Source organism: Pogonomyrmex barbatus, unplaced genomic scaffold (genome assembly GCF_055798465.1).
Source record: "Pogonomyrmex barbatus isolate J1 unplaced genomic scaffold, ASM5579846v1 scaffold6, whole genome shotgun sequence".
Lineage (NCBI taxonomy): Eukaryota > Metazoa > Arthropoda > Insecta > Hymenoptera > Formicidae > Pogonomyrmex > Pogonomyrmex barbatus.
Genome location: NW_028297160.1, coordinates 2,421,399 through 2,444,732, shown reverse-complemented (window position 1 = coordinate 2,444,732; position 23,334 = coordinate 2,421,399). Strand labels below are relative to the sequence as shown.

Here is a 23,334-nt window from a genome sequence, read left to right as displayed (position 1 = left end):
TGACTTTTTCATGCGACTGACAAATATCACTACAGAACAATAAAACGTTTTCATACGTTTACGAGCGTACAATCAATATTGAATACTATTTATCAATTTAGATCGATGATATTCTCGCTGATACGAAGGATATTTCTATTCGCATCATTTTTTTTTGTTTCCATATAAGAATAAAATAATCAACTGAAAACAACGTCGGATATATTAATCTGTAAAATAAATCTATATATTTATTTATAAAATAAATTCATGCGAACGCATGTGTCTAAACAAGTGTCCTTTTCACATTTCTAACGAGAAACGGTCAGCGACAATTGCGATATCTCGGGTTCTCCTCCACCCTTTCTTAGGCAACTGTCCATGAACACGCCTAATGCACCACGAATTGGGGTGCCTTCCTTTGTGACACCCGTATCCACATCCAGTAGAGGGGGTTTTACGGCCACGTTCCCGACGGGACGAATTCTAAGGGGCCGAAGGGCGTGGTCACGCATCACTGATTGACGGATGGATCTTCGATTACGTTGGGCGACGTGCCGTATAATTGACCAGGTGTCGCGAATCAGCAAAAGCTGGCGGATTCATGACTTTCGATTAATCAGCACAAAACGCGCTTTCGTGGAAACGAAAGGGCGCGCCGAGGGACCCGGATCCTTATCCCCGATCGAATAATCCATTATAACATAAGGGGCATTTATTTTCCGTGATCCGTAAAAACGCAGTAAAAGACGATAAATGTTTTCTTTTTTAATTGCATATTCACGTCAGGTTTTTTAAAACAAGAAATGTCAAGGAGCAAACTGGAAAGAGCATTATTCAATGACTAGATCTTAGAAATCTAATAATTCTTTTATCATTTGAACTCTATAAAATTCAAATCGCAAGGAAATTTCATGGATATTTATGTGTTCCAATTTTCAAAAAGCCTTGTCATTTTGAAAAATTGTCCATTATTAGATTAATTCAAAATTTAATTTTTCAAATTAATTAATTGCATTTCTTAATCAATATACGTGTTATTCGCTAGAAAAGTTCCTCGCGTGGATTTAATAAATTTAATATTCATTAACCTTTCCACGGTGTCATGCGATGGTATCACGAAGTCATGCAACACATAATAATTCTTCGCCTCACTCATAGTTAAGGTGATAGGTCGTATTCGTTTCTCGAGAATATTTACGCTGTCTTGATCAGCGTTATTTCAACGAAGAAAATTCCGCAGGCGATTATTTCATTATTATAATTATAGCGATCAAACAATGCGCGTAAACAGACTTTCGCTTATTCCAAGAAGTAACATAATATATAATTAAAAGTGCATTAATTATAAGTTTAGTGACATTGATGCTGTGCTTTTAGCATGCAAAATTTTTTTTTATTTGTTTGAGACATTTTTATTATTCCTGTGGATATAAATAGTTAAATAAATTAAAAACTTTTTTTCGTAAAAAAATCTATTTGAAAAATTATTTCAAAATTTAATAACTATTATACATACCTTGTAGTTGTTGTGTGCTATTATGGATCAAAAAATGATATATTGGATTAAGGAATTAGTTTTTATTAAAAGGAAAGAAATAAATAATTCGATACTCTGTATTTTTTTTGCATTTCATTTCATTTCACCAATATCTGTAGGATAATGGCATTAAAAAATGTTTATTAATATAATATGTATACTTTCCTTAAAATCATCATACTCGTATTCTCATAGCGTAATAATCATAATATATAATTATTGTAATATATATCTATATTTATTTATATATAATATATATTATGTTTATATGTCTTGCATATAGAGAATAGTCAATTAGATAGTAGGTTGTGTAGATTTTTGTTGTGTTTATTCATCATTTTTTTTATTTGTTTAATATTTAATGTATAGGTATTCCATTACTAAACATACAAAAGCGGTATAAAGCTCGATCCTCACACGCTGTTATCTATTTATAATAATAATCATCGCGTTCTTACAAGTTTCCTTAAAAATTGCGTTACGAAATACGTTTTTTTGTCCGTTTTTCTTTTTTTTTCCTTTTTACCTTTTTATTCCACCACATTTTAAACCTAGGCGTAACCGCGTAATGCGCTAATGCTTACAGTGTACTTCCTGTCCGTCCTTTCGCTTAAAATACCCCTCCGGCGGTGCCCGGCGTCACGCCCCGGGACCAGAAGGAAGGATAGGCCCCGGTGACGAGAGAGAGGGCGGCGGCCGGGAGGGGAGGACGCTTAAGCCCAAAACTGCCAGGACCCATATTGACCGTGTCCTCCGCTCTGAGAGTAGAGCATTGATTAATTAACGCAAACTCGTGTAGTGCGACGTGGACGACGGGACGGCCGACCTCCGCTGCCTCGTGCGGCGGACCTTGACCCGAGGTCAGGCCCGAGGAGAGGAGGTCGGACGATCGTCGACGGTTTTCTGACTAAAGTATTAAACGTCTACTACGTGTGTATGTGTATATGTATATGTATTTAATGTCACGTCGTTTCTCCGAGATTTTCATTTCTCGCGTTTCCGTTTCCCCCCGTTTCCCGCCTCGCGCTTCAATCCTTAGGCCCGCGCGCGAAGGGCTCAAAGCGCGCGTTTGCGGAGGCGCACTGGTGACATGAGAAGATCAATCGGATGGTTCGCAATTGCGGATCGCGAAACGCGTCTCGCACTCTCGGAGAAACGACGATCGGTATTGTTATATTAAGCACTAACTCTCAATCGAGACACAGCTTATCAATATTATATTTATATTATATGTATATATATATATATATATATATATATATACTCTCTTTCTCTCAAACGCGATCCTCACCCTTCGTTACTTTCCGCTTTGTGTATGTGTGTGGGTGTGTGTTTCTTTTTTCGTGCGTCTATCTTCCCCTCAAAGTCGCTGGCGGGTGCACCGCGTATATCTCCCCTAACGATTCCGTGATTTTTCTCTCGTAGACTCGCACGCTCGACGGACGTGTTCTTGACTGTCCGAGATCAGCCATACACCAATGTTGGGAATAAAAATTACGTTTTACCTCTTTGCGACCAATCGTACCGCCAGCTATTTAGTTTCTTGTCATCGATAATCGATCTGCAACGTATACTTATTTGTGTTTGTCGAAACATGCACGAGCAATCGCTACGGGAACATTTACAACGGCCAGCGCTCGATGTTCGCCCTCACGAAGGAATTCCTCGCGAATGTCTTCGCCTAATCGTTTAACCTGACCCGCTCGTTAGTCGAAAACACGTCCGCGCAGCGTATGAACTCGTCAACAATTCGACGCGTTGCAGCGTCATCGTCAATTATCACTCGCTACAAGATAGAGCGACGCAGTTTACAGCAAACATTTTCTCGCGCGTTTCACAACCAATATCTTAATACCAAATATATTCTCCTTAAGACCTACCTATCCACATCGTAATTATACGTTCAACATGCAATATAAATGAGAGCTCGTTAAAGGAACTTATACATTTGAACATTATACAATGTTTTTCTCAATGAATCAATACATATATTATATACGAATTATGTAAAAACTCACATACATGTACAACTCTTTCAGCACAAAGAAAGAAACAGCATATACTTTATACCTTCCATTTGGATTAACATTATTTACGTCATACTCGAGAATCTGGATGACAATACGATGTCGAAACTTAAACTATAACAATCTGAATAAACTCGTGATTATTACGGGAATCCCTTTCTTCATTTCTGTGGAGCAAAGATGACAATTACTGTCAGCGACCCGCCAGCTAAAGGTACAGCGTAGTATCTAATAACCCGAGTTAGACTCTCGCCCTCAAGCCAACCAAACAAATATAATCGCATACAATTACAATTACGAATTATTAAATATCAACTCTTATACTCTAACGATAGAATGATCATAATAAGAGTTTGGCAAGCGCTAGGGAAATAGTGCCGATCATACAATGTAGAGTGTGTGTCTTGTGTGTGTGTGTCTTCCGTATGCACATTATACATTTCTCTGTACTGTGTGTACTCTCTCATTTCACTTGCTTTTTTTTTTTATTTGTGACAGTGTTTAATCGTACGCACGGCATCCCGGCAGTGAAACGATCGCAGAAACGACCTCTCTCGATCTGTCGAAATGCGTGTTCTGTATCGATAAATGCCTGTTTCGCGTCTTCGCGTAGAAAATACTAAACTTAGATCTGCCTAGAACAGTTTCGAAAACCGAAGTTCGACGATAGACAAGTAACACGTTCTTCGGTGTTAACGACGCAACAATCGATTAAATTCAATCGGTAATACATCGCGGAATCGGATATAGACCCGACAGATATCGGATATATTCGAATAAGATTTCTAAGTTTAGACTCTATTGATTCTCCAGAGACACGTCGATGTTCTCGGTTTATTGCACGCGCGTCTCTTCGAGAAAGATTCGATGAGGGAGGAGCGAGGTGGAGAGGCTCACCGTTTTCTCAAGTTCGTAAAATTTCGTCGAAACGCGCGAAAACGCGTGGCCGAGGACAACAATCTACATTTTAATACGCGCTCTTTCCCTTCCCCCCCCCCCTTTTTTTTGCAGACTCACTTTCGAATAGATTTTTATCAAAAATATATATATCTATATATCTGTGTATACTATTTGTCCCGCGCCTATCGCCCTATCCTTTTCTCGCTTTTAGTCCACGGCGTCGATCGCCCATCCAACGCTCGAGTCTTACGTACGGATATACGAACGATCAAGGAATTCTTGATGGTTCGGATATGGAGTCATTGGATCGCCGATGTCTGTCGTCGGAGAATCAACCGATATTTTTTAATTCCTCGGCTCGTCGTCTACGATCGCACGACAGTTTTCCGTTGACAATCGTGTACTACCATTGGGATCAATCCTTGCCATGCCCATTTTTTTTCCCCCCTCACTCCTCCTCCTTAAATCTTGCCTCGAATCGTCAACGCTGTGACGTGACTTAATCGGAGATCAGTCTCGAACGATCTGTTATTATCTCGAATATTCGGCAACTGAACTTACGAAACTTGTGGTCCTTTGTAAAAAGGCGTTATAAAACGTTCTCAATAAAAAGATTCCTAAGCTGGAAAGATTATGTTTCTCGAGTCTTATCTTCGGCAGTTGCAAGTTACGTTTATGAGGTGATTGCACACTTCCATCGATCGGCGAACGAAAGCCACTTACGAGATAACGTGCGAGATCGAATCCATTCCAACGTCGAACGTTAAACCGCGAATATGTCGATAATCCCAAGAATGATTTTACTTTCCCCTCGCTTCACTCTGACATCGACTCGAGGAGATTTCGTTTTCAAACATGAGCTCCTTTCTTCGTTCAATGTGATCGTTTGATAAGCTTACAGATGTTCAAGATTCGATCATTCCGAATTTTGATCGGCTCCGATCGACTGATCGAAGTGCAAAACCTCAATATTTTCATTTATTGCTCCTAGATCGATCCTATAAGTGGATTGCATGTACATATTTATTTATTATATGCATGGAGGTACATGGAAAATTCAGTTGAAAATCTGTGTAACGATGTTACGTGTATGCGTATGTGTCGGTTATGTGTATATATCCCATAGATAATGCGTCATAAGAGGCAAAGGGGAAACAGCTAGAAAGAGATAATTTTTAAATAGTTTATCGGTATTCTCTCGTCTATCCATAGACGGGTGCATGCGATAAACACACCGAGCTCTAATTATGATACTGATTTTTTTTTTTTTCTTTTCGAAGCTTACATGTCTAACTGCACGTGATACTCACGCGACTCCCGTAATACGCGTTCATTAAATACCATGTCACTTAAGACCAGCTCGACAAAGATTCCGTAATACTGCGAGCGATCCCCGCTCGCGTTATCCTATCGCAAGGGACGACTGTCAACAACGAGATTAGCATCGAGAAAGCGATCGAGTTAACTCTGAAATCGCCGGTATTGAGGTAAATTTGACGTGCGTATGATATATGTCGATATGATAGCGAAACGGAAATTATCTCTCTTCTGTTCATATACGTTACATTTAAATCTATACACGCCGTATATGTGTGTGTGTGTGTGTGTGTGTGTGTGTGTGCGCGCGCGCGCGCGCGCGTGTGTGAGAATGTGTGCATGTGTGTATGTGTATATGCGTGTGTGAGGGGGCGGGGGAGACACGCGTGAATCGCGAGATTCGACATGTATCGTTGCACGCTTTCAAAGTTATCGCGAAGCCTCGATGAAAATGTTCCTGAGAATTTCAAGGGGGATCAATGGGGCCGCGCCTTAAGTGCTAATGGCAGTCCGGATCGTTAACACATAGCTACATGCGCGTATATTATATATCATACTCCGCTAATAATGTAACGTTCAGTGAACCTAGCGCTAGGTAAGTTATGCGGTACGTTTATCATATAAATCATTTCATTTAATTTTCATATCGTTATCGCAATAATTCCTACACCAGGGAAAACATCGTTAAACATTATCTCTCGCCTAATATTATTCTTTTTCCTTTCTTTCTCGTCACTCTGTTCCTTTCATTCTCTCGCGCTCAATAATAATCAATAATCTTCTTTTTCATTCTCTAATTTATTATTTCTTTCTCTTTCTTTCTTTCTCGCTTTTATGTCTCCTTCCTCGTTACGCCTTTGTCCGTCTAATATTTTATTCAGCACTCGATATAGTTATTCATATTAGAAAAATTTGTACTCTTATAGGGGAGGTATCGAGAGACACAGCTGCCTCGCTGTTGTTTTATATTTTCCATGATTTAGTTAGTCGGGGAACATCTTACCCAGTCTCGCATGTGTCACTTCCTATGTCGAGTAACATCCTCTCGCGATCTGATCGAGCCGTGCAAATATCGCGCCGAACGTACGTTCGCGTTCACGCACTTGTTTTCCATCCTTGTAAAATGTCCCAGTTCGTGTCAGATGTCCGCCAGATCAGCCAGATAACCGAACGAAGCACGCGGCGTGTCCAGTCGCAATCGCAAGGGTCTCTTACCTCAGAAAGCTGAATAATAAAATCTTATAAGATATTTATGAAATAAACCTAAGAAAAGTGGCCAAAACGATTCCAGAAATATTTGAATATAATTGCATGTATTCACATATCTATTTACATAATACAACAATCTTGTTGTGATTTTCTTCCAAATGGAAATGGAAAAATCGGATTCCTTTCAGAATCAAACTAAAAAAATGAACACTATTCGTCAACGAGATCAATTTTTTTTTTTTTTTTTAGAACATTAACAAAAAATATTACGATAGATAAATCGTTATATTCCTTAACACACATTTCAGTCCGCTCGATAAAATATGCAAGGGTTGTGATCGTACCTGAAGAGTGTTATGTACTCCTCGTAGTTTTATAAATCATAGTATAAAGTAAACAAAAAAATCGCGCGTACATTTGTGCGCAATAATTTTTATGTAATGTCGAAAATGTCGAACTCCTTTACCGGCTGAATGCATCGTGACTGGACAGCCGCGAACCGCGTCTCGTTTTCTTTTTGTATCTTTCATGAAATTGGTATGATCGAACGAAACGGAAAACTCAGTAGCTAACTGGCGAGAAATCGGATAAGGAGTTCAGTAGAAGATGATCGGAGAACAGAATAGGATGGGTTAATATTCAGACGATGGTTGAAGATCCTTGCAAACCGCAATCACTCTTCTCTCATTCACGACCGCTAAACTGAGTCACGATTGCGTTCACGTAGCCTTATTTCCGAGTTCCGTCTGCCAGTTTATCTTAGCACAGAAGAATGTGTGTAAACGCGGATTATTTTTTTTTAAACAAAGTCGCGACGCGAGCCCATCGTGACTCCGACTAAGCTACGAGCACGAGAATGGGAAATAGCTCCGTTAATGCAATAAATATACGCGTGTATATGTATATATATATATGTATATATATATATATATATATATATATATATATATATATATGTTTATCACGTGCAAACGTACCTATAGATAGGACTTGATACAAACTACGACGACTTGAAGAAAGTGTCCCCTTTTTCTCCGCGAAAAGGACTGGTTAACCGTGAGCGATTCTAAGCACCGCCAAAATCTTCGATCAAACCGTACACCGCCTAATGGTAATATACGTAATATATGTTTATCGCTATCACGTTATTACGCGTACGTTATTACGAGTACGTGTACGCGTATTATATTTATTATGTGTGCGTATGTGTATATATATATATATATATATATATATATATATGTATGTATGTAGATTATCCAAACCGTCGTTACGACCGCCTTTTGTAAGTTCCTTCGAAAAAAGCTCCGACCTCGCGCGACCTCAGCTTCAACGTTTCCCTCCCCCTCGTTTGCCCTCCTATTTCCGACAAAAAAATCGCCCTGACTGCTGACACTCCGTTTTAAATGTTAGCGACTTTCGTCACTAACGTTCGCTCGTTGCTCGTTTATCGCGCACGTCGATCGATGCTGTCGATCATTCGTTTTTCCAATTGTTCTTCTGCTTTTTCTTCTCGAACGAAGATCGTAGGAAGGCGAACGAGAGTTCTAGGGTAGGGCAGTAAGACATGGAAAGGCTATCGCAATTCACTGTTTCCTCCGTTCCTTTCATCCCTTTTTATCATCCGTAGCCGTCACGCTTCTCTTTTTCCTCTCCGTCTTTCTCTCTTCTTCTTCTACTCTCACCGCCCTCAGGAAAAAAAAAAAGAAATAGATCTGAACGTCCGCGATGGGAGATAAAACAGGAAATCGGAAAGAAGTCTCTGGTGCACGATGTTCTAGAAGACAGGGACGTTTGCGTCGTTCGAAGCCTCGATTGCACGTGGAATGGAAAGGATTCACTCGTTAATCGAGACTCCAATGACGACGAAGTCGGCAGCGATATAATAAAGAAACACGAGATTATTTTTAAATGTCTATTACTATTTGTATATATCCGTCAAACGTGTAGCCAATTACGGTTCGTCAACAACTTCGAGAAAACACGAATGAATCTAATTTCCACACATATTCGTCACAAAATATAACGATTAAGAAACGGATTATCAAACGATGAAATGATAAAAGTACGCGAGTTTATTCGTTTTTTTATGATCATGATTATTAAATTGTATTATAAATAAGCTAATTATGTATTGTTATTAATTTTATTCAAGATGCAAAAAGATATCACTTCTCGGGTTTATGATATATATTATTGCATAATTTTTTTTGTAATGTTTGAAATTATGAATCTTTTTGGCTCATTTGAAACAAATCATGAAAATTAGGACAACGTATTCTTTCCGCGACTTGAGAAAAAGGAAACAAAATGTATGTGTGTAAAGAAAGAAAAGCGAAGCGTCTCGAAGTGCAGCCGTCAGAAAGTCTCCTCGCCAGGTCTTAAACTCTAAGACTTTAATCTCATTACAAACAATATCGGACGTTGATCTCCGATGGAGAGCGGCAATTTCTTTTTACGCTACCTCACTTCCCTTCTTTTTTTTTCTATCTTTTTCTTTCTCTCTCCCCCTCATTTCCTCCTTCCGTAGAAAAACACCAGACCTTTCGTCACCTTTCACCCCTTTCCACAAACTTCCCGTTCGGTTGTCCCGTTTGGTCCGCACTACCAGCATGATTATTCGCTTTTGCATCGCAAAATGCTTGTGTCTACTATGATTTCTTTTTTTTTTTTTGGATCGCTTCCATGCCTGCCGTCCGATCGGTTTCTCCTCTCTCGATTCGCTTAACGTCTAAGTAATACGGCTAAGTATCTAAAACTACGCGCGCGACCTCCGAACGAGGTCTCGCTGCGTCCTCGTCCCGACACGAGGGCGGATCAAAGTGTGATTACAGAGGAGCATACCCTTATATACCTATACACGATTATTTATCAAGATTACATCGACGACACACCCTGCAAAAATGGTTTGTGTTCGAGTGTCTCGCGTCCGCGGCGACGCGAAGTTTCGCGATCGATCGTCCCCGAGCGGATCGTCGGGCAGGGACTAGTTTTTTCAAAAGATCGTTTTCGATGCGGCACGATCGACGATCTTATAGCGCTCTCGTCAGGTTCTGTCTGTCGCTCTGTCTTACGGTCTTCACGTTCTTTTCTTTTTTTCCTCGTTACGGAAGATTACGGCCGATCCCTAGCGTATCGGAAGGGCTAAGCAGAGGCGAATCTTCGATTATTCCCGAATACCCTCCTCGATATATCGACTCGATACTCGAACGTAGTGTCGCGCATTGGCGTTTCCGAAATCGCCAACGAATTGCTTGCCTTAAACTAAACTTAACAACGTCTTAATTTTGATAAATACTACCGTGTTAATTTTTCCGCACGACCCTTTTCTCCGTCTTCGCGTGATCGACGTGGCGATCGCTTAAAAAAATAGGGTACAAAAATTATTCATCTAAATTTGTTGAGATCTTACCGAATCTAAAGTCGCTTCTCCGCACATTTTTTCGTATTATTACTCTTTTTTTTTTTTTTTATAACACAGCCGAATAAAAATGCCCGAATTATCTCTAAGAAACTTATATGAGAATCTTAATTTTTAGCGCCTGATTCGCTCGAGGCACGCATCTTTTTTTTTCTCGTTTCGTAAAAAAGAAGTCTACCCTTAAGATCCACCGTGAACTTAGCCCCTACTAAAAGCGCGATTATGAGAGCATATGTCGAGTTGCGTGATCTTTTTCTCTCTCTCTCTCTCTCTCTCTCCTTTTCTTTTTCTCCCAAATTTCGTTTCGCGATTTCATTCTTTTTTTCTTCTTTTTTTTCTTTTATTTTCACGTGTCCGCTAATTGATTGATTGTATACTAATTGTAAATTACTTGCCGCGCTCGAGTCGGCATTACTGTCGCGATTGGTGTTAATTTACAGTGACAACGCGGATCTTGCCTTCTTAAAAACGACAAGAAATGTACGTCGCACAGTCTTATTATACGTTGACGAAACGTACACTCGTCGTCGCCGGTGTTACTTTACGCCATTATTAACCCTCGGATCAGCGTATATAATAAATCAATTGCGCCGCATGCGCTGCGACAATCCACGAAGGACTATGTCGGAGGACTATAAACACGAGATACTTAAAGCGATACCATTCGCGCAGGTCGCACGAAATACGTTAGAAAAAATCCGGTACATTACTCTCATTACTCTCGTGGCGATCAATTTATCCTTATACGCGAGCGTTTGATTTAACACCGAATTGAACATCCTTGAAATTTCTCTTCGCGCAAATCGCAAAACTTCCACCGTTTCGAGTCGGAGAAAATTCACCGAGCTTAATCGTAGATCCATCACACGCACCTGTAAACTATTAGCGTATCAAGGGGTATACCAAAGACGAGCGCGAATGGTTTCTCTGGCAATGACTACGCTTACGAATACAAATCCGACACAATGCCGTTTATACGGACGACACTTTACGTAAATCTACTTGACTCAGGGGTTATAGGGGTGGATTTATAGGGATATATACCATATATACGTATATTATATATATATATATGTATGTATGTATGTATGCTACGATTAAATGCACGAATAGGAAGGGAGTAGCACATCCACACGCCATTCAAACACATTGATTAACTTCTCTGAGGAAATTGGCTGCAAACGGATACTTTTGGTATAATGAGGGAGGGAGATGGGAGGGGAGGGGGGGGTGGAGCTACGAACTAGCGATTAATGCGCGTCCCGTTAAATCTTCAATTACGCGTTAATTGCGTGCGCGCGCGCGCGCGTTTATTCGCGCGTCCTCGCTGCGAGCTCGCGCGCGAAAGGCCGCGCGTGTACCGCCCACGCGCAATCTTTTGCGGCAAGCTGCCGTGAAAGATATGACATTTAGGATAAAGGGGCAAGAAGAGAAAAAGGAAAGGAAAGGAAAATCGATCCTATCCGTCGTAGAAGTGCGCGACTATCCGTCGTTGATTACGAAGTTGCTATGTTTCGCAGTGTGCTCGTGCATGATTAATATCGTCGATCTGCTTCCTGAAATGCGCCAAGTTGCGAGCGTGGATCGGCTCACGGCTCAGGCGAGAAAGACGCGGGGAAAAAGGGAAGGATGCGGGAGCGGATGTGGGTGAGCTGTGTGCGACAGGGAAGTCAACTGTCGGGAATGCGCCGAGTACGCCGAGCCGTGAACCAATTGTCTTTACACCTTCCGCCAAGTGTCGCAATCCTGCGAATACTCCGATTCGCTCTTTATTCACATCTTCGTCCTTCGCGAACATTCCCCCGCCTCCGCGTGTCCTTCGCGTTTTGTTACGTCAGCGGTTTCATATGTGTGCCAATAGGATTCGTCTTAGGTCACACGCGCCGATATCGCGCAATCACCGAAGCAAATGTCAGTTCAGAGTCAGTTCGAAACGCGAGTGCTTGACAAATTAGACAAATAGGTTTGGACCGATTGAAACATTAGTATCTAATGTCATCGCAGATGATGTTACATTTCTGCCATTTGCTGCATTTTTAAACAATTTACTGGCATGTTATTCTACTTCAATGTGGGAAAGTTTGAGCGAAAAGAAACCCCTTTTTAAAATTATAACTTTTTTGATGAAAATTCATATAACGATTTATCTATTCATTTTTACAGTTCTATAATTTCTTTTGTACCATAAAATATTTTCGTGAAACCACGTAGAAAAAAAGAATGATTGTACATATAAAAAAATGATGTATAATGTATGGCAAAATATTAAATTCATCATTATATAAAGATATAAAATAACATTAAAAATATCATAAAGAGAATTTCTTTTCATACGTTTGCTTGATTTCGCGACTAGCTTCGACTTGACGATATCATCAACGTGTTGTAATTCAGAGACACGCAGAGGCGAGATGACAGCGTTATACGTTAATAACAACATTATGTTCCTATGTACATTTGTACCTTGGCCAACGTATCCAATCGACTCGATTATCGGCCGAGCCCCCAGCATTCATTCGAAAAATCCTGCTCAATCTCGGTCGCTTCTTGATAAAGACCCACTCGAGAGCCAAGCGCGTTTTGCCTCTCATTTCAAAACGCGTCCCTTTTCCGTCTTCATTCACGTCTTAAACAGCAATGCTTCCTCGCCATCTCGCGATAATCATTCGCGAATTCTCGGGGAAATCGAGAGCTCGGCTCCTTCAATCGTAGAACGTGAAAGACAGCCGGTGTGTGTACTATTTATGACGTCGGCGAACGGTGCTTCCCTTGTCTTTCGGTCCCCTTTCCCTTTGAGATGTCCGGACTCGCCGGAGAGTATCCTTCGATCTCTCTAGTCGCAAGGATCCCTAACGCTTCTCGCGAAAACGCGTTGGCAGTAGAGAGATCAGTGTGATCGATGACAAGGTGCAACACGCGAGTCGTCGACGTGAGAAAAACAAAATCGCTCTCCAGTAGCGCACTCGATAAAATTTCTTCGTCGTTTCTAACGTTTCAGTATAACAATCATTAGGCAACGTACATTAATTATATCACTTACAGGGTTAATGATGGAGATGGGAAAAATACGGTGGAGCGGGGGAGCTGGGGGAGTGTGGGAAGAGAGGAAGATGGGCAAGAAAACAGATGGGGGGAGCGGGGAGGGGGGTTCGATAAATCCATTGAATGTGTCGACGTTTGTCGTCGGGAGATGAGGGGGAGAGAGGATGGGGGCACTGCGGGATCTCGTATTCTGTAAAACTTAATCGGGAACTCGAGACGCGGAGCGCGAATTTCGTGAAATTCCGCGCGATCATTTCCCCCTTTGATACCGACGTTCGCTTCCAACGCGAACCCCTCCTCACTCGTGTTCCACGTTCGCGAGCATACTCTTAACTCTTTCTCTCTCTTTCGTTCATCCCTCTCGCGTAAATCCGGCGCCTCAAATAAAAAGCGCGGCGGGCGCACACGTCCTCCTATCGTCTCTATCCATTCTTCTCACTTTGTACGTCTTTCGATAAGAATGTTTTAGCGTTCGTGTCGACGGGCAGGCTAGGTGCCGCGAGTCTATTCCCCTAAATCCGCATCCCTACGTATATAACTCCCTTTCCATCGTTATATATTCCTCTCCTCCTCTCTCATCCTTGTATCTCCCTTCTCTCTTTCTCTCTCCTTTTCTGCGTCTGAAAGTATATTTAGCCTGGAAAATAGGAGAGAATCCGTGATGTCTCGCGCGGCACGATCGACGATTTCACGTGCTCGTATTTACGCATTCGTGGAATCAGGTGAAAACCTGGGCACGCGCGCGCCTTTCTCGCGGAAGGCGGCATCCGGGAAGCCGGGGCGTGACCGCGACTAGCCGACACCGGGTTCGACATATATGGTATACACGAGTTAACGTTCATTAACGAATTAACATCACAATCAAAACTATTACAAGACGAGAGACGCGTCAATCGCCACGAAGACCAGCCCTCGCCCGCCGGCGAGTCCTTTTTGGTTTCGGTCGATCCGCGACGGTTGACGCGCGTGAAAAACGTGGAATTTAACTTTTTCCAAGATCAATGCCTCTCGCTCTAAAATCGCGCGCTCGAAATCCTCTTGATTGAGCGGTATGGTAACTTGTAACACTCAGGTAAATTCGGAAAGTCGATTTCAGCGCGGAGCCATTGAACAGGGCAGGTGGATTAAATAGAACTGCCATTCAAATAGAGAGTTACGTGTAATCTAATAATATAAACGAAACGAAAAAAAACTGTGATATTGTTCTCAACGCAATAAATGTTCGCGCGATCTTTCTCTAGTACGGTACGTAGATAATAGTTACACGGTTAACTATATGTGTACTTAATGTAATGCGCACTGATATAATATACGCACGTATATGTTATGTATCTAATGTATTTACGTGTTTGCTTACCTTTGCTAAATCCTTACCACACATTAGAAGCACAAAACAAACTTGAAACACCGTCTAGATCTACGCTTTGTTCGCAAAGTGAAAGAAGACGCAAAGAAATAGAAAACGATGGACCGAGGAACGAGCCACTAAATTGAAGAAAAGCGTGAAAGTTCTAATGACAATGTTTCGCCGAGGCGATTCAACACATTATAAACGAAACTAAGACGTCTGCTCTTGGAGGAATTTTCGACACCCCTTGCAATAAATTTGAATCCGGACGACGCGTTTGTCAGCTAAATATTAAAATCAAACGAAAATGTTAAATAAAATATAAATAAAATATAATATGCTTGTCAATAAAATAATATAGTAATTATATGTTCACTTATTTTAGAAAAATATGAGTCAAAGCTGTAAAAGATGATTTTACTTAATACATCGATAAAAATAATTACTGTCTGATTAAAATATTAATATTTGCCAAGAAAATTAAATGTATCGTCTGGAATCAAATCTATCTCTCAAGGCCGAAATTGATTGGCCAGAGGAAAAATCGCTGGCGCATTCCTATCACGGGTGTTCAACCTCCTCTTCCCATCGATCACAAGAAATTATCACCATTTCGCGTATCTTCACGTACGCTCCTGTAAATAATGCTATAGGAAATTGTAACAAAAAAAAAAAAAAAGAAAGAGGAAAGCCAATCGATAAACCAAAAGTTTCGTGCTCGAGCCTTTACGTTTTAAGAGTCAAAAATGATTGCAAAATAAAAAGAAACGGATATATTTGCTCTGTTGCACGATTGTGACGTAGTAGTCGATATGACTGCTTGTCAATATCCCCGATTTGCTGCAATAATTGCGACTAATAAAGACATCTTTAGAAAAGTGTATTCGTGTATGTGTGTGTGTGTGTGTGTGTGTGTGTGTGTGTGTGTGTGTGTGTGTGTGTGTGTGTGTGTGTGTGTGTGTGTGTGTGGAGATGATGCGTGACTACGGCGTATAGCATGACTATGACGAGAGATCACGAGATGATTTTCACAAGCGGATGTTGATCTGATAAAACGTGATGTGATACAACGCGCAGGAAATTAGATCAATGAAAGATCATTATGATCGAGGTGTCGGCTATTCATACTTATATTTCATGTAGATTTCGAGTCTCGAGTCATATACTTGCGCGATGCGGAACAGCCCGCGCTACTATCTGCCTACCTTTATATCTTCTCTTTTTATTTCATCGTCTCGACCTGCTTGGCTCTGACGCTCGCCGAATAAATATTTGCAATGAAATATCGGCACCCATCATCTCTTCGTGTGGAGTGAACTCGTCTCTCGCGAATGGTTCCAGCCATTTGATATTTATAGTGTCTACTGCGATTCTCGGTATTTATCTTCCGTTATCGTCTCGATATTACGATGTGAGATCTCTATGTGTCATCACATGAAATCTACACACAATTTACTGTTCCGGCTTTCGTGACTCGTGCCTGTGAAAGCGAAACGAATCTTCCTCTCTCGTGTCTCGTCGTCGATACCGTAGAACGCGCATTTATGGTATTTCTTGTGTGTGATTTATTTAACGCGTGCAATTGCGTATATGTATTAGAATGTATGTGCATGTGTGATTTCTTTCTTTCAGTATATTTCTAAGGAGCCCGTATACGTTGCTTTGCGCATATTTGCGACGTACACGTGAGAACGTACGTATGTATGTATGTATGTATATATATATATATATATATATATACATATATATATACATATATACATACATATACATATATACCTATAGTTGTCTAGCACAGCTGTAAAGATCCTTACATGCTAAAGAGACAAAAATTGATGATTCTTAAACGTATGTATTATTCATTTCTTCATATAATATATATATATATATCTATCTATATATATATATTTTCATATATATATATATATTTCTTCATCTATTCATTTATTTTATATATCGAATTATTTAAACGAACTTTGACCGACGAGAAAATCGTTCCCTCACGTCCTGTAGCCACGTCAAGGCCACGTGAAAGGGTTCCGACGAACAACCGATATAATTACTATGATTAATTAGTATGTAATAAAATTTTTCCTTCTCTCCCTCGTTTTAATCGTCTCAGACATCCACAATATGACACAATAACTTATCACTAGGACGATTCGTCCGGTCGTCTACCCGATTTTGCTCGAAGAGAAGTCGCTCGGCGCGATCTTCCTCGGGGATCCGCGTTTCTCTCCCGCCCGCTTCCGGCATAGTTTCCGGGGAGAGGGGGCGTATACGATGCCCTCGCAGCTCAGCGCGAGTGGCGCATGTCGCGATATTCTCCAAGATCGAATTTCTATCTCAAGGCCGACGTCGATCTTGGCCGAGTTCCCAGTCACGCTCGAGTCAAGGTCAACCGGCGTCGGGATGGAGTCCACGGGGAGGACCGCGCACGTCTTTGCATCCCTCGAAGCAAAGCTCGAGGACAGAAATCTCACCTTCACCCTTTCTCTTCCCCCTTCGTCTTCCCTTCTCCTCTCTATCCTGCTCTCTTTGGAAGCCGGGTAAACGACCGGCGAAAATGAAAGGGCGTCTTAACTATGAGAAAACCGTCGTTCTATATAAACTTACTATTTATCGATGATTCAAACCTTCTTTTCTTTTCAAGTAATGACTCTACGCTAAACTCTATTCATAATTCAACCATTCGTAACCTCTCTACTCCATCACGGAGTACTCAACCCCCTTTCCTTCCTTCCCATCAACCCTGTCCCCTTAGCCCCATACAAACGTACCACGCGAACGCTATTCGGATTATATAAAATTCACAAACGCGGGATATATCGATTATTCGGTAAACCTTCGGGCAGCGAGGAGGACGACGATGTCTAGTCGACGATACCTCGAAACCCCGACGTCGACGGGATTGCTCCGCCACCCTCGCTGATACTCCAGTCATCCATATAAAAAACACTGATATACAAAACGTTCACTAGATCGACGCTGAACGTCGGCGAACGGCGTGGCGAGAATAAATTTTCAATGAATAAAATCGTGCGTAGATATGTGCACACAATATTGCAAGTTTCTTGGCTCATATAAAGCGCAAGTATCTCTGCCTATGGTTAGCCTGACTGCCTGGGAATTTTTGAATAGTAACGAAATTCCTCACAAAAGGATTCTCAATGATAACATTCAAGAGAATGCGTAGTTATTGATAGACGATATTCGATTGCCACGCGTATAATAAGTTCCTGAAAGATTCAACATTCGGTTCAACATCACTGATATTCACTTATTCGAGGTTCCAAATTAATAGTTGTATTGTGTATCGATATTGTGGAACACTCGCATCCATTTATTGGATATGACTAGCTTTATGAGATACAGGACATTTGCAATTTTTAAACTCAAATTCGCCCAAAAAATGCTGAATTTCAACAAAATCATACCTTCCTCTCATTTTAATTTATTCGCCGTTCCTGTTGTTATTTTAAACTCAACTAACATATATCTCATTCTTCTATCGTATTTCAGCTATCAGTTCAACACAATGGTGTACCGGCCAGTCTGATCAAAGATATCACAGTACTGTCCTCTGCGTAGAGCATGTCATATGAGGAACTTCGCGAAGCATCGAACTTTCTGACAAGCTTCTGTGTTTTTCTGAGATTGTCGTTTTTATGTGACCAGTCAGAATCAATGGGGGAAATATACTCTTGTCCGAGTGTCAAACCTTCCGGGAACCTCCCCTCTCGTTTCTACGATAACCTTCAGGAAAACAGTATCTTTATACGAAGCATTTTTGTATCGGATCTTCGTGAATCAGGCTAACGTTGGGCGATTTTACAGTGCAATGGATCGGAACAGCGAGATCTCGCCGATAGTTTCTCGTCACGCGATTCCCACGCCGTCGATGAAAATAGCAAAAGTACAAAATCGCTATAGTAATTACCCGAATAAAAAAGGTTAGCCTAATATAACATTAGCCTTATCAACTACGGAGCTAAGTGCGCCGTCGTGCGTCGACGCACGACCGATGATAAAGACACTTGCTGTCCTCTTAGAAAAAAAGCAGCAGCAGCAGCAGCAGCTTGCTACGACACCGTCGATAGTGGAAAAGGTATCCTTTTATTCCCTCCCCTCTTACGGTGACTCTTCTTGCCTGCCATAAATTCATCGCTTCTCTATGTTCCGAGGATCCTCCGATATCAGTTTGACGACTCGAAATTCGAATCCGATTGGAACTTTCGTCCACACGTATTCGCGCACGAAATCATAATAGAAGAAAAAACTATGCTTCAAATCGCAATGTTATCGGCTTCGGCTCTAATCTACACTGACACGTCACAACATGGTCAGCCATTACCAAAAACTACCTAAATTCTGTAGAAAGGCTCCTATCTTTTTTTAGTTAATAATTTTCTCTCTATATTCAGTAAAACATTGATTCTCAATGTTTATCGAATTCCAATTATTTATAAAAATTGACACAAGTATATAATTATTATTCCGTTATTAAATTTCATTTACATCATTTTTTTATTAATAACGAAATAGAACAAAAACATTAAAATAAGTAGATAAATGTATGGTACGTTTCGTATTTCAACATTCTCAAAATTCTTAAATTCAAAGATTCTTAAATTTTTGTTATCGGCGTGCCTAATGGAATCCGAGGACAAGTGAAAAAAACAGCTATAAAAAACGAAAAGTACATCCAGAAAACTTGAATAAACATGAGGAGCCTTTCTTGTGATACTTTTTTATTATAGATCTATGCATTGAAATAATTCTCGTCGATTCGTGCATAGCCGCGACAAATAATATGTACACTTCTCGAAACACTGTTGAATCTGACATTGATCCTCTCGATTCCTTCTTATTTTGCTCGAGATAGGAATTGAGAGGAATGAGTAATAACACATACCGCTGACTAATGTGAATTCTTATTAAAAATTGAAAGCAGTAGGGAGTACATGCGACACGTACATCCATCACGTGCACGTATCATAACTATTAAGAAAATTTCTCGTATATGTTTCCGATCGTACGAGGAATTTGAAATGGGTCAAAACTGGTTTTCGCGTTAATTTTGAAAAAAAAAAATGTTTCACTTACCTTGAAAAATGTGTAGTTGAAACTACACACTGTAGTTTTTTTTTTTTTATGAAAGCCAATTTTTGCGTATGTATGCGTTACATACACACGATATTTTGCGAATGTGCGATTAATTGAAAGTATTATGAGAATTATATTTCGCGCAGAAAAACAAAAGAAATGTTTAAAACATCGTTGCTTTCATTTTCTAATTCCAGACTTCACTTCATTTTCAAAGATGAACCCATTTCGATGACTCCAACGTCGCTCGAAATTTTTATCGCGCGTACTATGAAAATGAAATTTAAGTTCCTTTCGCCGTCGATCGAATAGTCGTTTTGTGTTTTTTTAATCTGCATTGTCGAAGTGGCGAATTCGATAAAGATCTGATAAAGAACGACGAAAATACGAATTACAAAACGAAACTTGGAAAAAGAAACGAAAGATAAAGAATACTAAAAACGCGCTGCTTTTGCTTGGCAATTGCTCATTTGGCACTCTGAGAAGAACGGTCGAGACGAAACCATCAGAGAAGGACTCAAACGCAATCGTCCTTGCCTCCGGCACTAAACGCGCGAAAAATTAATTAACGCGGGAGTTTTAATCTTTGTGCACAGGAAACGCGCATGTTGTCCGACTTGTCAATGTTGTTTGGCCAAGAAAGATTTTCTCGGACTGATACATTCCGGATGTGCCGTTTGGTTGTGCGTTCTCCTGTGCATTATTTTTTTATTTTTTTTTTTAATTTTTTTTATTTCTCACCCCTTCCGCATTCTTATTTCACTATCCTCCAATCCTTTAATAAATCGTAAACGCGAATCTACGTGACTACTTCAGCTTGATTTCTTTATATCATTTTATGATATGATACGAAAAAGAAAGAAATCGCATTTATTAAAAATATATTATCCTTCTTTTTGTTTGTCTAATTATATATTGTAATTATCTGCGGAGCATCATATAAATAACTAAAAGTGTTATATAAAAAAAAATGATATTAAAGTTTTCAAAATACTTAAAAAAATGTAATTAATAACATTTTATTTCTGTTCATTTGAAATTAATAATATCAAATAAATTAAGTTTAAATATAAATCTTTCTTAATTTTTCTCGTATTATATATTGTTAAAAAGATACATCGTTCATATAAAAAAAAAACACATATGATCCTAAGCAGAAAAAAATTATGTTAAGTCAACAAGAGTAATTAAAAATAATCTTGTTGATTCACTAATAGTATTAATGAAATAAACGCATATATTTTTTTCATTAATATTGTCGGCATAATTTTTGCACAAGATTATTTTTAATTACATTGGATGTTGTTGACTTAAAAAATTTTTCCTGTGATCAAAATTAATTTTTTTTTATTTTATTAATACTAAAACGATAAAACGAAAACATTAATGTTACGCAAAGACGTGAAGTAGTCGCGCAGTTTCACGATCCTCATCGCGTTACGTTTCACACATGGGGCATTATTTTATCTCCTAAATATATCTCCCGGCGAGTATAGATTAAGTATACTTTTTAAATCGAAGTAACGTAAAAAAGGTACACAATCGACTATACTACCTTGAGAACGGTGGGCGGTCTGTTTGTGGGACGGCCGCTATTGGTGGACAGCAACGACCAGCATCGCCAGAAAAAAAGAAGGTTCTCTTCCTCTCCAAACACTTGCTTCTTTCCCACTTAATACGTTATATACACTGGCTACCTCGGACGATCACGACTTTCCGCGAGAATCGTCCGATATTTTATCGGGCGACGACGACGGGATCGGAGAAACAAGAGCCGTGCACCTTTTCCGTCTGGATGAAAAAACCGTGTGTACACAGCGCGAGCGGTAGTCTCAAACGATTGGTTTTTTTTTTCTTCCGATGAATTTACTTTACCTTTACAACTGGCACGAATTTCGTCCGTTCTACGGCAACACTCCTGAATCCCGAATCGCGGAAAGTCGCGACGGGCGTCCGACCGAATCAACGTCAAAAACCCATCGAATGAGTCGTAGATCCTTAAACAAAATCAACATGGCCGCCATAAACGTATAAACTAATAAAATGTAAAAAAACAACGTGTTCTCGATTATCTAAGTAACAAACGATAGTTATTTCTTCTTTCTTCCCCTCCCAATCTTTCCTAGAAAGTAGCCCTTTTTTTTTCCTTTCTTTTTATACACGTTTACAATAAAGAGAATCGACTTTTCTCTTCGTGTCTAATATCGCTTATCTCCACCTAAATTTCTCGTATCTATTTTTCTTTAAAGCAATTTTACTACATGTATATTATGAAACGGGAGACGGCGAAGCTGTCACTTGTTATCGAAAATGTTTGAAACTACCCAGAATGAACGTAATCAACTCGTAGTCAAAAATTTTATGTATGAATGAAAAGAAACATACACGCAGACTTTTCCAACAAAAATTTTCACTAATTAAAACTCACTTCAGAGAAACATGACAAAACGTCGAAATATCATCACTAGTAAAAAATTAATTGCCGTTTATTTCAACGAAACAATAAATGCTTAGAAAGTTAAAGAGCAACGTTACAGAGGAAATGAAGTGCACTAATTTTGCGAGTCTCGTCTCGCGCACCGTTAAGCAAAACGCCATTATAAATTCGACGTCCCCCGCTTAGGATAAACCTAAAGAAAAAAAAAAATCTATAATCGACGTTAAAAAGAAACATTTTAAATTTTATTGGTACTACAGGAATGCGCCAAGAGGCTCGCGCGTATCATCATCGTATAGAAATAGCCGCTGTTAGAGAAAAGAAGAGAAAAAAAAAAAAGAAAAAAGAAAAGAAAATTCCTAAGGAATTACAAAAGACATAACATCAGCAGTCGATCGAAATAAAAGCGTCTGACGAGTTAATAGAAATTAATACATCGGTGGATCCGGCCGACGACACGCGCCGGGAAAGATCGCGGCCCCCGTGCGCGTTTGCCATCGTCAAATCTCCTCTACGGATCGTGAGGGGAGGAGGATTCTAGAGCACGGTCGTCCGGAACAGGGAGATCGACTTGTAAAAGAGGGGATATAGATCTGCCGCGGTCGTGCGCATACGGCGGCGGTTCGCTAAGTTCTCTAATGGTTACGGCCACTGGCTGTAGAGCTGAAACTGCTCGCGGGTGAAGCAGGCCGAGAGCGGCTTCACGAAGTGGGCGTCGACCGCCCTGCAGTGCGGGCAGCCGAAGACGCGGCTGTAGTCCGAGTAGAAGTTCAGTCGCTGATGAGGGTAGATCAGGGGTTTCTGGCAGCTGTTGCACTGGAACGAAAACGAGAACGACGGTGCGTTCATTTTGTAAGATGTTCTCTTCGCCGCGGGTGGGCGTAGCGAATCGGCGCGACAGAACGAGTATGCAGTTTCGATCGTCTAATTCGTCACGTATTGCAATATCGCATTACACGCTTGGAACACTCGCAAGACCGTTTCAATAATCGTTTCTAAAGCCGTTAA

At 40.3% G+C, this 23,334-nt stretch overlaps 1 protein-coding gene across 1 annotated transcript in view; it reads right to left on the bottom strand.

Moving 5' to 3' along the window:
- Positions 1-1,825: 1,825 nt before the first annotated feature.
- Positions 1,826-23,334, bottom strand: part of LOC105427907 (headcase protein) — a 166,327-nt gene continuing 144,818 nt past the window's right edge. The window contains exon 5 of the mRNA XM_089082573.1: positions 1,826-23,142. Coding sequence (XP_088938699.1) covers positions 22,969-23,142 — 174 coding nt within the window. The 3' untranslated portion in view covers positions 1,826-22,968. The remainder of the gene's footprint in view (positions 23,143-23,334) is intronic.